The 15,484-nt window shown below is 48.9% G+C and overlaps 2 protein-coding genes across 2 annotated transcripts in view; both read left to right on the top strand.

The window, feature by feature from the left end:
- LOC123351545 (sodium- and chloride-dependent GABA transporter 2) overlaps window positions 1-15,484 on the top strand; it is a 503,805-nt gene that overhangs the window by 476,992 nt on the left and 11,329 nt on the right. The window lies entirely within an intron of this gene.
- Window positions 1-15,484, top strand: part of LOC123378074 (sodium- and chloride-dependent GABA transporter 1-like) — a 35,023-nt gene that overhangs the window by 17,178 nt on the left and 2,361 nt on the right. Inside the window, exons 10-14 of the mRNA XM_045031556.1 lie at window positions 986-1,098; window positions 8,754-8,885; window positions 10,397-10,499; window positions 11,277-11,377; window positions 12,677-12,844. Of these exons, the coding sequence (XP_044887491.1) occupies window positions 986-1,098; window positions 8,754-8,885; window positions 10,397-10,499; window positions 11,277-11,377; window positions 12,677-12,844 (617 nt within the window). The remainder of the gene's footprint in view (window positions 1-985; window positions 1,099-8,753; window positions 8,886-10,396; window positions 10,500-11,276; window positions 11,378-12,676; window positions 12,845-15,484) is intronic.

Genomic DNA, 15,484 nt, shown 5'->3' with positions numbered 1-15,484 from the left:
TGATCCCCAAAAAAGAAAACAGGTTCCAAATGTTCAGAATGTGATCATAGTGAATAGCATTTTGTCAGTCAGCGTGGTGTTCTCACGGAGCCTTCCTGACTGGGGCACAAGTGTGTAATTCAATTTCCTGAGATGGTACAGACTTGTAGGACTGGATGGCTCAGGAGATTGGGAATGAGCCATTTGGCAAATTCTTTGCCAAGCTGAACAGATGTGAGGAATGGCCTGGGTCCCAAAGGAATTTGGGAAGCCTATTCCTGATAGATTCAGGTGCTCTTTCCACTCAGGTTCCCAACACAGGAAATTCTGAGGTTTGTTGTTGTTCTACACCTGGATTGTCTATTGCTCAGGATTGCTGCACTTAAGGAGGCTCTTTATGGGCGTAGCCCTTTGTTAGAGTTTTCCCATGGAGTAGCTAAGCTCTGATCCGATCAGTATTCTCACAAGAGCTGGCTGAAACTCAAGGTTTCCTTTTTGTGGGAAATTCTGACATTTTCGTTCTGAATTCCATTTTCAACCTTATCAAAGACGGGTTGTTGTTTTTTTTTTCAATTCCCCCCCCCCAAAAACTAAATTTCATTGCAATCAACATTTTCCCCCAGAAAGTTTCAATTTTGACTAAATGGCATTTTGGGACTGAAAAAAATCCTCTTGGAAAATGTTTGACCAACCCTAATTCTCAGTAACACAGTATATGCATTTCCAGGAAAATGTTTGATCTCCCAGTCTGTTCCTGCATCACTGATTATGGTAACAAAATGGCATTGTTTAAATGGGGAAAAAGATGAATGGAATCTCAAGTCCCTCACCCCTCCTTTGTGCAGCACAGGCCAAGGGGGCAGATTTTCGTGGAAGCAATATTAAAATATTGGCAATTTTTTGCTGTTGCCATCTCTTGGTTTAATAGTCGTACTGAACTCCGACATGCCTCATTGTTAAAGCGCTTTAGAAATATAAACTTTTCAATATATTTTCATTCTGGTAGGTCCAGGACTGGCTTTCCTCGCCTACCCACAGGTTGTCACGCAGCTGCCCATGTCCCCTCTCTGGTCGATTCTCTTCTTCTCCATGTTAATGATGTTAGGCCTTGACAGCCAGGTGAGACAACACACCGGGGAAAGTGGGGTAAGAAGCAAAGTTGTGGTTAGATGAGAACCACCCCGGATGACAGTTGTCTATCCTCCTCTGTCAGTCCTGTACAGTGTTCCATCTAATTTTTTCCATCCATGTGCAGAATGAATTTTGTTATGTGCACCATATTGAGGTAATGTGTGGATGTGCGCCACCAATAGAAACCAAAAACCTAGATATAATATATATTTTTAAAAAGTTACCATAGGGATAATTACTCCATCCAGGCCAGGTTAGGCATTTTAGAACTCACTACTCAATGAATTAAATTTAAATGTAGGAAAGAAATAAAAATTATGAAATGCATAGACCAGTCAAAATACTAAAATAAAACACTTTCAGAGAAGTATCAAGAAGTAACAACAATACAAGTACGTGTTGGGAGGTGAGTGTGAAAGACTCTGTGTGTGTGTGTGTGTGTGTGTGTGTGTGTGTGTGTGTGTGTGTGTGTGAGAGACAGACAGAGAAGTGCATTGCCCCTTTAAGTATGCTGCCCTTTTAAGTAGATCAGCAAGTTCAGACACAGCAGCAACTGCCAGCAAGCTCCCTCCATCCTGAGCCTTGTTGTGCATCTCGGCCCCCCAGCTCTGTGGAGATGGTGTACAGGGGCAGGGGGACACCTGAGATCAGCACCCCACCCCCTTGCTCTGCACAGCAAGCAGGAGGCTCCTGGGAGCAGCTCCAGGGCAGGGCCAGCACACGGCAGTTGGGGGAGGGAAACCTGAACTGTGCGGCACTTGATAGCCTGCTGAGTGGCTTCCCAGTTGCACAGCTTACAGGGAATGTAGGTCCTGTATAGAGTGATTTCTCACTCAGCAGTGAGATCCTCCATTCTGGGCAGATATTCAATTGAGTGATCTCCTGTACTCTTGATGAGCCCTGTCCACATAACCAGTTATATATGAGGTGACCTCCTGTCCTGCCTTAATAAGTCCCTTTCCTATCGCAAATCTTTTGTGGCCGATTTCCTATAGACTTCAGTCTGTCCCATCCATATAATTAGTTATCTGTGGGGTAATCTCCCATTTGCTGATGAGCTCTGGCCCTGTAAAGTGTAGTGGGCAGGAACCATCTTTTTATTCTGTCTGTGCACAGTGCCTAGCATGGTGGGGCCTGATCACTGCCTGGGGCCTCCAGTCAGTGCCACAGTATAAAGCAACAATGGTAATAGTAATGATCAATATTCTGTGTACCTGCAAAACAAGGCAGTCTTAAAAAGTGGCCACCATTTTCCCATCAGTCTCTTTTGAAAGCTCTTTTTCATTCAAATGAAAAATTCAGATGTTAATTTGCATACATCTGAGCTGCCAAGGTGCCTCATGGGAGTTGTAATTTAGGTGTCTTATGCCCTCATTGTCCTTCTATATGGGCTCAGCTCCTTGGACAGACTACATCTCCCATGATGCACCATGGTCTCCTATTCTGTGATAAGTTTTGCTATTTCAGTTTGTCGTCCCCAATTTGGGATGTAAATTCCATTTTTTGGAACAGCTCTAGTCCTGAGCCTGGGAAAGAGCATGTCTATGCAATGTGCCAAGAGTCAGTCGCATCACAATGTGCTGGTGCAATGCTAAGGAGTCACATTTCAAAAAGTAGTGACAGGGCAGAGGTAGAGAGCTAGGCTTTGGCTCTGAACTCTTCCAGAATTTGGGGGTGTTCAGTGTTTCGCCTCAGCCTCATCTCTAGTAAAAAGAGACAACCCTAGTGGCAGTGAAAGTGTTCTCAGTTTCTCAAGCGCCCTGGGTAAAAGCGACTGGCAATGTCACGGAGGGAGCAGGCACAGCGTCTGGCTGGTGCTCTGGCTAGTACTGGCAGCGAGGCTCCAGAGGAGCTACAGCCAGACCTCTTTCCTGCCAGAGGAATGCGAGTTGTGGCTCTAGAAGATATCCTGTGAGGACACTGGAGGGTGTACCAGAAGATCCCAACCCACACACACACAAAACAGAAGGGACTGGATGGTACTTATGTATTTTGCACATGATAACTTGCATAACTTTTGATAATGGGTCTGCGGAGGGCTTGTGTACTCCTCAGCCCATAGAGAGCACACTGAGCAGGGGTGGGAATGCAGCATTAGGCAGGCTCAGGTGCCTGAAAAAAACATTTCTGGATAAACAGCAGAGCTCGGTGGATACCTCAAATTTATGAATGTTCACCTGGATAAAGACTTGAATCCCCTCCTGCTTTGTTTTCCATTGTTATTGGCATTAAGGTAGCATCTAGAGAACTCAACTAAGATCAGGCCCTCCTTGTGCTAGGCAGGTACAAATAGATAATAGGAGACAGTCCCTGCTCTGAAGATCTTATGATCCAAATAGACAAAACAGAAAAAAGGTGTGAGGGGAAATGGAGGCACAGGGAGGTGAAGTGTTGCCCAGGGTCAGCCAGCAGTTGAGTGGCAGAGCTGGGAATAAATGCCAGGTCTCCTCAGCCTTGGGCCAGTTCCCTGTCCACTGGCTCATGCTGCCTCTCTGGTGCCCCTTATTTGTCTGGTCTCTGCAAGTATTCATTTCTGCTGAACGAGTTTGCTGGCAGGAATGTTCACCTACAAGGGAAATTTTAAGCAAATACTAGAGAATATTTATAGAAGGTGTGAGTATTCACCTGGGAGACTTGATTCCAAGAGATTCCACTCAAAGTCAGAGAACACGGGCACTAGGATTTCTTTATACTGCAGTAGCTCCTGATCCTATTGTACTGGGTCTAGTACAGACACAGGCAAGTTAGCTTACTTTATCAAAAGAAATATCAGCTATTCCTGAGTGACACGTCCAAATCACCAGACACTGGCTGATTCCTGGAAAGGCTTACAGAAGCAGTGGGTTTGGAAGGGGAAGATGGTAGTGCCCTTCCTAGTTAATTCCGGGAGAGCATTCTGTGCATATGGGGCAGTGCAGGAGAAAACCCACACCTTATAGGAAACCTTGTGCCGTGGCCTGGTCTAATCCCACTCTCTGGAGGGACACCAGCCTGTTGTGATGGGATCTGACTGCTGAATCCTACATGCTTTCTAGCCCCTGGGTCCAGGTAGTGACATAATAGCCATAGAGCAGGTGCTTCCTACGGTGATGGAAGGGGTTTTTCTGTTGCTGTAGGTAATCCACCTCCACGAGCAGCAGTAGCTAGGTTGATGAAAGAATTCTTCTGTCAACCTTGTTGCGTCTATATCGGGGGTTAGGTTGGCTTAGCTATGGTGCTCAGAGGTGTGGATTTTTCACACCCCTGAGCGCTGTAGCTATGTTGATCAAAATTTTAAGAGTAGACTAAGACTTAGACAAGTTCTTTGCAGAGCCCACCTGATGGTGGGAGCTCTGGTTTCTAGTTAACCCCTTCAGGGCAATGCGTCTGTAAAACAAGGAAACACAGGCTTAGTAAAGGGATTTCTTAAACATAAACACACACCCCTTACTCTTAAAAAGCACAAGAGAGTTTTGTTTGTGAGTTCTGGGTTTGGTTCAAGTCCTTAGGGGAGGTACAGTTCTTCCTTCCTCCACTCACTCCAGCTTGTCTTCTGTTCAGGGGCGGCTCCAGACCCCAGCACACCAAGCTTGTGCTTGGGGCGGCATGCCACGGGGGGGGCGCTCTGCTGGTTGCCGGGAGGGCGGCAGGCGGCTCCGGTGGACCTCCCGCAGGCGTGCCTGCGGAGGGTCCGCTGGTCCCGCGGCTTTGGTGGAACATCCACAGGCACGCCTGTGGCAGGTCCACCGGAGCCGCCTGTCGCTCTCCCGGCATGCCGCTCTGCTTGGGGCAGTGAAATGTCTAGAGCCGCCCCTGCTTCTGTTTCTGGCAATGAAATGGCTTCCTAGGCTTAGAAAGCAGCTACCTTGTCAAAAAGATTGGATTAGATAGGGGAGGGGTGGGATTCCCCCCTCTCCCCAGACAAATTTCTGTGAAGAGAGTCAATTCAAAGCCAAAGGCCCTGCTGACAGAAACCCTATTGTTTGAGCAGGGTAAATTTGCTCAGTGTGGATAGCCCTTGATTGCTCTGTCACATCTTCCTTCCTCCCTCCCTCCCCTCACCCCTACATAGCCTCTCTAGTACAAAATGCTGCAAAATGGATGATCTGAGCTACAATTACAGACTGGTTGCAATTACAGATAGCGTTCATAAAACCACATGAAATTCATAAATGGGTGTGGGCATATTCCCCAAACTGTCACACCTAATGTCCAATCAAATCTAATCAACCCAGCTGGAGTTTCACATGCTGAATGCTCCCACCGAACAGCTCAGACCGGGACTTATTGCAGATATTATTTGGCAAACAATTTCAAATAATGAGTAAATGTTCCTAAAGTAGCTAAGTTCACTGGAAGAACTATTCTCTGTGGATCATTCACTCGGCTCTCGTAAATAGTTCGATACATGACAATAAGTCTCCTAATCACTGTGTGGAATTATTGATGCTTTTGCATCTCAAATATCACCTGAAAGTCTTAGAGTCCTGTATGACTGTCAGTCTCACAGGGCATGGAGCTCTTAGGGGGCTGTCAGTGCCTGGGCGAGGGGGTGCACGAGGCATCAAAAGCAAAACAAGCATTTAGAAAAACAGATACATAGATGTTGAGGGTTTCTATCTGCGTACTGGAGATTTCCTCATTCAGTGTATGATTTACACATAGAGCGTGGAACCCACGATGCCAGATTCTGCATGCAAAAAATGTGCCTACATTTGCTCATGCAGTAACAACTGTGCATGCAAATAGTTAGGTAGGTGCCTGGCTAGTCATTAGTACACACAGGCTCCTGATTTGCATGTGTTGCAATAACTGAGCACACAAATGCAAGCGTGCAATTGCACAAGTACTTCAGGCTGCCATTTTTGACAGTTAGCCCCACATGTTCTCAGAAAGCCTTGGTTGTGCACAGGAACATATTCTACAGGATGGTCAGCAGCCCAGTCCATGACTGCTTAGTCCAGGACAGGGGTAGCAAGGTGGTAAGACACTAGGGTGACCAGATGTCCTGATTTTTATAGGGACAATCCCAATTTTGGGGTCTTTTTCTTATATAGGCTCCTATTACCACCCAACCCCTGTCCCGATTTTTCACATTTGCTGTCTAGTCACCCTATAAGGCTCTCGTGTCAAACCACACCCTTAACAGGTGCTAGAACCCTTCAGAAGGCTGCTGAAGTTCTGCTGGCTCAGTGTAGCAGGTGCAGCTCGTTATTGCACCTGGGCTAGAAGGGAGGTGGGAGTGGTTCCCTGGAGAGAGGGCAGAGTTGGTCCTGGAGGGACACCCAAGCTTGGGAAGGAAGCTAAGACTGAGGTTTATGTTTGTTTATGAGCTACCAATAAAACCAACCCCCCTGAAGGTGTGTGTGTGGGTCTTTGGTCAATAAGGTGTTACTGCGCTCAGTGTTGAACACCTAACTGATTTAGGAGCCTAAATCTCATTTTCCAAAGGGGTTTAGGCACTTAGAACCCTAAATCCTATCGACTCTTAAGGGGGATTTAGACTCCGAAATCAGTTAGGCATTGCAATGCTAAGCGGTGCAACACCTAAATACCTTTAAAAAATGGTGCCTCAGGGCCCATTTCAGTGAAGCAGTTAGGCACATGTTTAACTTTCAACATGCGCTTAAGTCCATCCTGGTTCAACAAAGCCCTTAAGCATGTGCTTAAAGTGAAGAATGTGTTTAAGCACTTTGCTGAATTGGGGCCTAACTCCAGATCTGTGTGCTCTGGGAAGGACAGAGTCGGGACTCAGCCTGGTCACTCCTGGGCTTAAGGAGAATCACTTTTCATGACACTAGGCAGCACAGGTTGCTGGAGAGTCAAGGGGAATAACAGGGTCTGTCTGTCCAGTAGCATCAGTAAAGAATCCTTTGTGTATTTACTACCACTAAGTCCTGTCTCTTTGCGCCATGAGGGACATCACAAATTCTTATTCACAGCCGCAGTGGCATACATTGATACGCCCAGTCACATGCACCCGTTTTCACTCATGGATTTAGTTCTCTTGCATCTAGACCCTCTTGCATAATATACTAATGATTCCTTTTAACTACCAGTTTCCAGGTCAGGCGTTTGCTCCACCAGGGGAGTTAGTTGCGCCTTGTGATTCCAAGCCTGCGTGTGTCCCATGTGATGCCATCTCTTACAGGTTATTCATGAGCATTTCTTGCTGATGGAATCAGAGTCCTGCAGAGCAGAAACATCCACCCACAAGCCTGTCTGCCGCACAGCTGTTTTTCTGCAGTTAAACTCCCTTTAGGCCGTTGTCTTCTCCTGCATGATACAAGGAGCTCTTCTGGAAGCCAGTGCGAGTTTTTTGTAGCCTGTGGTGGGGGCTGAATGCCCCTGGGGCTGTCGGAAAACTCTCGTCTGCTAATTGATGTGAGGTGCCAGCCTGCCAGTGACTCAATATTCTACTGAGTCTCCTGCCCAACCATTGACGGAATGACCAGATCCCAGCAAGAGTGGGGAGAATCAGGAATGGAAATAAGAAACAGGAAATAACAGGATCACCAGGATCGGGTTTGGGGTGGGGGGCAGATGCCTATAATAGAAAAGTGACAGGAACAATGAAGAGACATGACAATATACTGAGGAAAGGGAAACATTTCAGAAAACACACCAAAGCCACTGTAAAGAGAAAGAAGGAAGGGAGTACACAGAGTAATAACAATTATTATTTATTATTTGTATTATGCTAGCGCCTGGGAGCCTCAGTCACAGACCTCAGACTCCCATTGTGCTAGGTGCTGTACAAACACAAAACAAAAGACTCTCCCTGCCTGTAAGGGTCCGTGTACAGGTCCCCTTGTCAGGTGAGGGGTCGCTCTTCGCCTTCGGGGTGCCTGGGAACCAGGCCGCCCACTACAGGAGGCTGAGTAGCCATTCAGTCTTAAAGTCCACGCCCTAAATCAGGGCGGGGCAACAGGCAGTAGTCCTAGGCTCAGACCCTCAGGCAGGGCTGAGCAAACAAACAATACTTTAAGCCGGAGCCCTAGGTCCAGGCGGGGCAACAAACAGTAGTCCTGGCCTCAGACCCTCAGGCCGGGGCTGAGCAGACAAACAGTAGTTCAGTTTGTCAAAGCCCAAGCCCTAGCTCAGGGCGGGGCAGCAACAGGTCCAGGGCTCAGACCCTCAGGCAGGGCTGAGCAGCAAACAGGTGAGTCCAGGCTTTTAAGCCTGAGTGATGGGGGTGAGGGGGGAGACTGCCACCCATGAGGGGGGTGGCAGGGGGGACGCGGCCCACCCACTCCACCACGTCCCAGCCCGGGGCCCTAGCAGCGGCGGGGATCCGCTGCAGTCAGTGGGGATCCTGGCCGCAACACACTGACATAGGCTCAGGGTCGGCGGCAGCCAGACTGGGATCGGCTATCCCCGGGCCACTTCCAATCTCCCCCTCCGTTGGTACCTGTGTCGTTGTAGCTTCGGCAGTGGGGTCCACCAGCATGGGCTCCTCAGGAGACGGGTGCACGGGTGGGCTCGACTCCTCCTCTGGGTACCGGGCTCGGGGCAGGCTCGGCCAGTCCTCCTCAGGGTACCGGGCTCGGGGCAGGCTCGGCCAGTCCTCCTCAGGGTACAGGGAAGGAGGAGGAGGAGTGTTTCAAGGGAATGCAGAAGGTGGTGATGAATTTATGTGTGTGCGTGTGTCTTTCCTCCTGCAGTTCTGCACTGTGGAGGGGTTTGTCACAGCCCTGATAGATGAGTATCCCTATCTCCTCAGGGCCAGGAAGAAGCTCTTCATTGCTGTGGTCTGTCTTATCTCCTACATTGTCGGATTCTCCAACATCACCCAGGTACCTCTCCCTGTGCTCACTCCAGCACCTGTTGCTGGTGCTCTTCCATCCACCTCCTTGTATAACAGCAGGAGAGGACGCCTGGGGGAAGGGCCATTGTCCATGAAAGGCACTAGGGCCACTGCTGGTCTGGGCTTTGCCCAGCACAGTCATCTGTCCAGCAAGCTGCAGTCTCCACATTAAATCTCAGTAAGTTACCATCATCCTTGTGGTCAGTCTAGCTGGGACTCCTGTCACTTCCAGGATGGGCCTATGCCCTGGAGGGTGACACATTCTCTGTGCAGAAGTTTGAGATAAACCAAAAGAGAGCAGGTCTGGAGGGGCTCTGAGGCAGTGACACTAAGGCCCAGTCTCCATGTTTACATGCCCTAGTGAGTGACCCAATGCAGAGATCCTTATACTGGGTGTATGGCAGTGAGGCCCAGGCTCCGTGTGCAGACTTTGGCACCTGACTCAGTGACATGGAGCCCAGGGTTTGGGTTTCTCACTTTGTGACTTCATGCTGGATGTGTCACAGAACATGGAACGTCTGCAGAGACATCTGAAGTGCAGCAGGAGGGACAGAATGGATTCATTTTACAAAGCGGCTTCTCCTCACACTAGAGGGGGAAGGCAGCCACTGGAGAGTCCTGCTTCTCTCCCCACCCTCAGCCAGGCCTCAACACTCACTCCTTGACCACATTCCAGAGTACGTCTGTTAAAATGGCAGGAATTAGATTATAACAAAATGATGCATCTTTCTTGGCTTTGTAGCGGAGTGGCTATCCGCTCCCGCCTGGTGGGGCTTTTGGCTGAGCTGACTAGGGAAGTGGCTGCAGCTGGAGGCCACGCCCCAAACTGAACAGGGATTATAAGAAGGCAGGGAAGCCAGGAGCAGGCAGTCTCTCTCTGTGGTTAGAGAGAGATGGGCCTGGCTGCTTAGAAGCAGAGCAAGAGTACCTGGGTGAAGTAGGGCTGGGAAGGCTAAGGAGCTGGGGAGCTCTGGCCAGGAAAACCCCAGGCTGCAGCCTAGTGGTAGGCCAGAAGGTACTGTGGGGGGGTTGCAAGGGACAACCCAGGAGTAGGCAAAGCAGCAGGTCCAAACCCCTTTTGCCTGTGATGAGTGGGCTGATACTGCAGTCTGCCCCAGGGTGTGGGGCTAGACCATGACTGTCAGTGGCCACTACTGAGGCAAAGTGGGGATAGTAGGGTGGGGGTTCCCCTGGGAGGAGGAGACCCCAATTATAGTTAAAAGGGCACCCGGTCCAGGGAGGGACGCGGGGCCGATAGTAAAGCAGGTGGACCACCGGCCTGCAGAGGGCGCTCCGCAGCTGGATTGAGCTAGATGCCAGGAGTAACCAGTAGGAGGCGCCGCGGCAGTGAGTCGGCCCATTTACAGCTTCCATGGGCCAAGGAAATTAACATACAAAGGCAAAATGATTAGATGAAAGTATTGATGATATTAATCCTCAGCTCCCCACCCAGGCTGTACTCCATAACCAGGCCCCCTCCCCTTGCCTTTGTCTCCTCAGGGTGGCATTTATGTCTTCAAGCTGTTTGATTATTATTCAGCCAGCGGCATGTGTCTTCTCTTCCTCGTCTTCTTTGAGACCATCTCAATTTCCTGGTGTTATGGTAAATGCAACTCACCTTGTTCCTTTGCTGCTTATCTATAGGCACAGAAGGTTCCATTTTCAAAAGCCCTCAACACTAGCCATTGAAGTTGGTGGGAGATTGACAATTGACTGTAGTGTTGGGCCAAAGCTGAAAGCTTTTGAAAAACCCCGGGGAGACACTCATCTTGCTTCCTCGGACAGCCACTCAGCTGAGCACATGTTTGCAGAGATTCCCATACAAATGGAAATATGCACAAGCCTCTAGATTTGGATTTCTCGAGGGTATGATATGAATATAGAATTTGTTAGGCCAAATCTGACTGCTGAGCCATCTGCCCTGGTATCCTGGCAGTGTCCGATGCCTGATGCTTCAGAGGGAGACCAGAGTCCCCCCCTTCAGTAACTTGCCCATCCAATTGTGCAGTGCTGGGATATCGGGGAATTCCTTCTTGACCTCTCCAAGGTCAATCTATGACCTAGTCTAGCTTATGATCTAGACCTTTCCTAGTTGATTACTATCACTGTGTTAGCTTGGGAAGCTGTAGATGTTTTAGTGGTCATAAAATTATCCAGGTACCTGTTAAGATCCCAGTTCAGAGTTTGTATCAATGGCATCTACGTTTTATCTGGGGAGTGAGTGTTACACTTCTCCACACTCACCTTAAATGTCTGCTCTCCTCTCTGATCTCACATCTGATCTCCTCCTTCTCCTGTTGTGTGTTGGGTCACTGGAGAGAGGTGATGAAAATGGTGCTGAGATATCATTGCTGCTGTTAACACACATTTCTCACTGTAGGTGTGAACAGATTTTACAGGAACATTGAAAAGATGATTGGCTACCAACCTTGCAGCTGGTGGAAGCTCTGCTGGGCCTTCTTCACTCCCCTCGTTTGCGTGGTGAGAACAAAGCAACTCTCTTCAGGGAGGTTGATCTAGAAGGGTCACCTCACTGGGATCATTCTGTAGGTGGGCAAAACACTAAAATTTTAATCTAGGTAACTCCGATCCAAATCCAGATCTGGCATTAAACTCAAGTTGGTCCTAAGAAAAGTCAAAGCAACTGGCAGGAAAAGAAATATGCGGAGACTCTTTTATTCTCCCACCTGAATCCCTGCAACTGACTCTCAGAAGAGAGGGGGGAGCTTGGCCTAGAACATGCAGTTAGTAATAGGTTACTCCTGTGTTTGATATTTCAGAAGCTGAACTGGTGATTTATGACTTTAAAAATCATTATTGGCTGTGGACAGGGCCGGCTCCAGACCCCAGCGTGCCAAGCGCGTGCTTGGGGCGGCATGCCACGGGGGGCGCTCTGCCTGTCGCCGGTAGGGCGGCAGACGGCTCCGGTGGACCTCCCGCAGGCGTGCCTGCGAAGGGTCCGCTGGTCCCGCGGCTCCGGTGGAGCATCCGCAGGCATGCCTGCGGGAGGTCCACCGGAACCGCGGGACCAGCGGACCCTCCGCAGGCAAGTCTGCAGGAGGTCCACCAGAGCCGCGGGACCGGCGACCGCCAGAGCGCCCCCCGCGGCGTGCCGCCCTGCTTGGGGCGGCAAAATTGCTAGAGCTGCCCCTGGCTGTGGAGAAAACTTTCAGCCACTGTAGCTCCAGCCTCAGCCACTCCCAAGCCTCTCCCAGCAGGAGGCACTTTCAGAAATAATAGAATTGGCACTGATGATCTCTCAGCTCCTCCGCCCACCCTCCAACCCTTCCTCTCCCAGCAGGAGGTGCTATTGGGATTGCCGCAGGAATGCTGGGTGTGGGGCGTTCCTAGCTCCTGAGAATCAGCTAAGAGGATGCTGTTTAGGAAATGGTTTGGGAGTGTGGGGTGCAGCAGAAGGTGAAGTAGGGAGGGGTGTAAGTACCCTGGCTGGGGCAGGGGAGTTTAGGGGCACTGACCATGGGGAGAACATTACCATGCATTCTCAGCCTGTCGGCTGTGGAGGGAGCTGTTGGGACTGGTCTGGGAGCCCTGGCTCTTGGGGGCAGCTCCTGGGAATGGTGCGGGAGCCCTGGCTTGGGGGGGAGCTGTTGGGAATGGTGATGGAGACCTGGCTGTGGGGGAGGGAGGGCTGTTGGGAATGGTGCGTGATTATTGACTATAACTCATAGTGAGAATTTAGGGAACTCTCAAAAGGACAAAGTCAGTGAATATTTCTGCTTGTGCCATACTACGCTGTGACTGCCGAACCTGTTTCTTCAGGGTGTTTTCTTCTTCAGTGTGGTTGAAATGACCCCTCTGACTCTGGGGAAATATGTCTATCCCCCATGGGGGCAAGGCATCGGCTGGCTCATGGCTCTGTCTTCCATGGTGCTGATTCCGGGCTATATGCTGTACTGCTTCTTCACCTCCGAGGGGACCATCAGGCAGGTAAAAGCAACTTTCCAACTTCTGCCTCTGCTCAATTATCTGTCCAGAGGGAATTTCCCACCAGCAACCCACTATAAACTTCATGCAGCCCCTGTGTCATGGCATTGATTCCTGTGGTCCTTGTAAGCCAAGACTTCCCAGATACTCCCTCCTCATCCCCCAATACCCTCTGCGCTCTTCTGATCTGCTCCTTATGCTTTCTACTACCTCCTGCATGACACATTCCATGTAAGCCAATAGAAAGCCCTTCCTCACTGAGGCAAATGAATGCCTTAGGGGATTGGGGTAAGGAGATATGTGCCTTTACCTCTTGGCTACCATCCCGCACAGGTCAGTAATGACCAAAAATTGTTACCATCTCATTCCTGTTTGGTGTCTTATGTGAAACAAGTCAAGGGACTCTTGGTCCCATTCCTAGCAGACTGCTCTCCACATCAGCATATCACTGTTACGTAGAGAGATGTTTGAAAATCTTCCACCAGAATGTTTTCCCATTGGCAAATGCTGTTCTGTCAGAAACACAACTTTCCAAGGGGACATGTTGATTCTGACAAAACTTTGTTTTGAAAAAAGAAATTGAAATTATGCATTTTGTCTGGACCATTTCAGAAATGGAACATTTTGATTTTTTTCATTTTGACTTTTCATTTTGAAATTTATTTTATATTATAATTTTTATTTCTTTTTTTTTTAAGTCAAAATCAAAAGGAAATGGTTTTTGACTGTCCTGGAACGAAACCTTTTCATACATCTTGTTTCATGGGAAATGTCTACATTCTTTTTTGTTCCGATTTGGAATGAAAGCAAATGTTTGAAATGGTGGAAATTCCAGTTCCTGCCCAGTTCTAGCTATGAATGTCACTATCAGGCAATCTCAGCAAAGATGCCACGTTCTGAATGAGCATGAAGCCTGAACTAGCTCAGAGCCAGGGTCTATTGGTGAGGGAGGTTTGCACTGGAACTGGCTGTCTCATGGATAAAAAGGCCTGTCAGTCTCCAATCTTTCACCAGCATTCAATTCACTTTAAAAATGAAGGAAGGACAGAGAGAGGCCCCAGCACTGCACCAGTATAGACCATAATGTCATAATGTCATTTTCTTTTGGGCCAGAAGAAGAGATTCAGTCAAAGGCAGTCACAGGGCATTACCCTTCTCTCTACTGATAGCAGTAGGCTGCAAATCGTGTTGAGAATTAAAGCGAACAATCCCCACTCAGACCCATCTCTGATCCTTACAGGTGATCCTTGCTCAGAGCTCCATAGGATGGTATGAACACTCACCACCCCTCCCTGCCACTCACTGGTAATGTGCCATGGGGGGAAATCCCTTATTGTCTCCTAATTGGGGCATCAGTTCCTTCCTGTGTTTGGTTCCAATTCTATTCCCATTGAAGCTGGGGACAGTATTCTCCTGACTTCACTGGGAGCAGGAGCAGGCTGGGAGGGCCAGATTGTGATGTCCTGACTCACAGAGTAGCATCGAAATCCTCAAGTAGTTCCGCTGACTTCAGCAGGGCGACTTGTACTATACCAAGTGATTAAGGATATCGCAATCTGCCCCTAAGTGAGCTGAATCCTTGTAGTTGTGCCTCTGAATCCATCTGTAATCTGAGATCCCACCTGGTGCCCACGTGATTATCCATGTTTCCACTGAATCCCTGTCTTGCAGGCCCATGGAGTGCAGTTATATTCTGTTGCTCCAGGAGCTCTCTGACCATCTGGTGCATACTGACAATGTCAGTCAATGGGAATTAGAAATAACAACAGTGTGACTGGCTTCTATTTACCTTCCCCTCCCTTTGCTCACTCTATCAGACTCAATATCCGCGAGTGCACTGACCGTTCTGCCAGTTCAGTGGAATGTCACTTTTTTTGGAGGCAGCCAACACACACACCCAGACCCCCGGCCTCCAGGATCCATTGCACTAGCATGTGGCAGTAGGGATATAGAGTGTGTGTGTGTGTGTGTGTGTGTGTGTGTGTGTGTGTGAGAGAGAGAGAGGATTCGCTTGTAACAGAGCTGAGGCTGGAGGGAAATTAGATGTCAGCGCAGAATAAAAGGGTTTTGACAGACAGGAAAGATTATAAACCATTTTAATCCTACTGAGCATGAATGTAAGAAAAAAGCACATGAATGGCAGGAGAGCCTCACTAAACAGTTCAGGGGCTTCACCCAGCAAGAAACACTTCAGATATGTCTGAGTACGGGGACTCTTCCCTCTCCTGAAGGGGCTCTTCTCCAGCTCAGTGATGTCCATTCACTTCAGGTCCCCTTCCCCTCTGCCTCATGTTCCATAATTTAAAGCACCACTTTCCCTCCTGGAATTTAGCCTCCATGTCCATTCAACCCTAGGCTTCAACCCATACTGCTCAGACAGTGAGTGCCCCCCTGCCTGAGGGACTGTACCCTCCCACATTCCATCTCCCTGGCTGCCTTCCGGACACGGCTCTACCAATGGACCTCAGTTTTATTTAGACTTTGATCCTGTCAGGTTAATATAATTGGGAACACATGCTGGCATAAAGGGCCATGCAGGATCAGAGCCATAAACTGTAAATTCCTTGGCGTTCTGTAACCATTGGATACCATTTTTAATGAGAACTTCATGAAAAATTGAATAGAAAATGAGAAGTGGGTCCT

The sequence above is a fragment of the Mauremys mutica genome, chromosome 1 (genome assembly GCF_020497125.1).
Source record: "Mauremys mutica isolate MM-2020 ecotype Southern chromosome 1, ASM2049712v1, whole genome shotgun sequence".
NCBI classification, from domain to species: domain Eukaryota; kingdom Metazoa; phylum Chordata; order Testudines; family Geoemydidae; genus Mauremys; species Mauremys mutica.
This window is presented reverse-complemented; position numbering and strand designations above follow the sequence as displayed.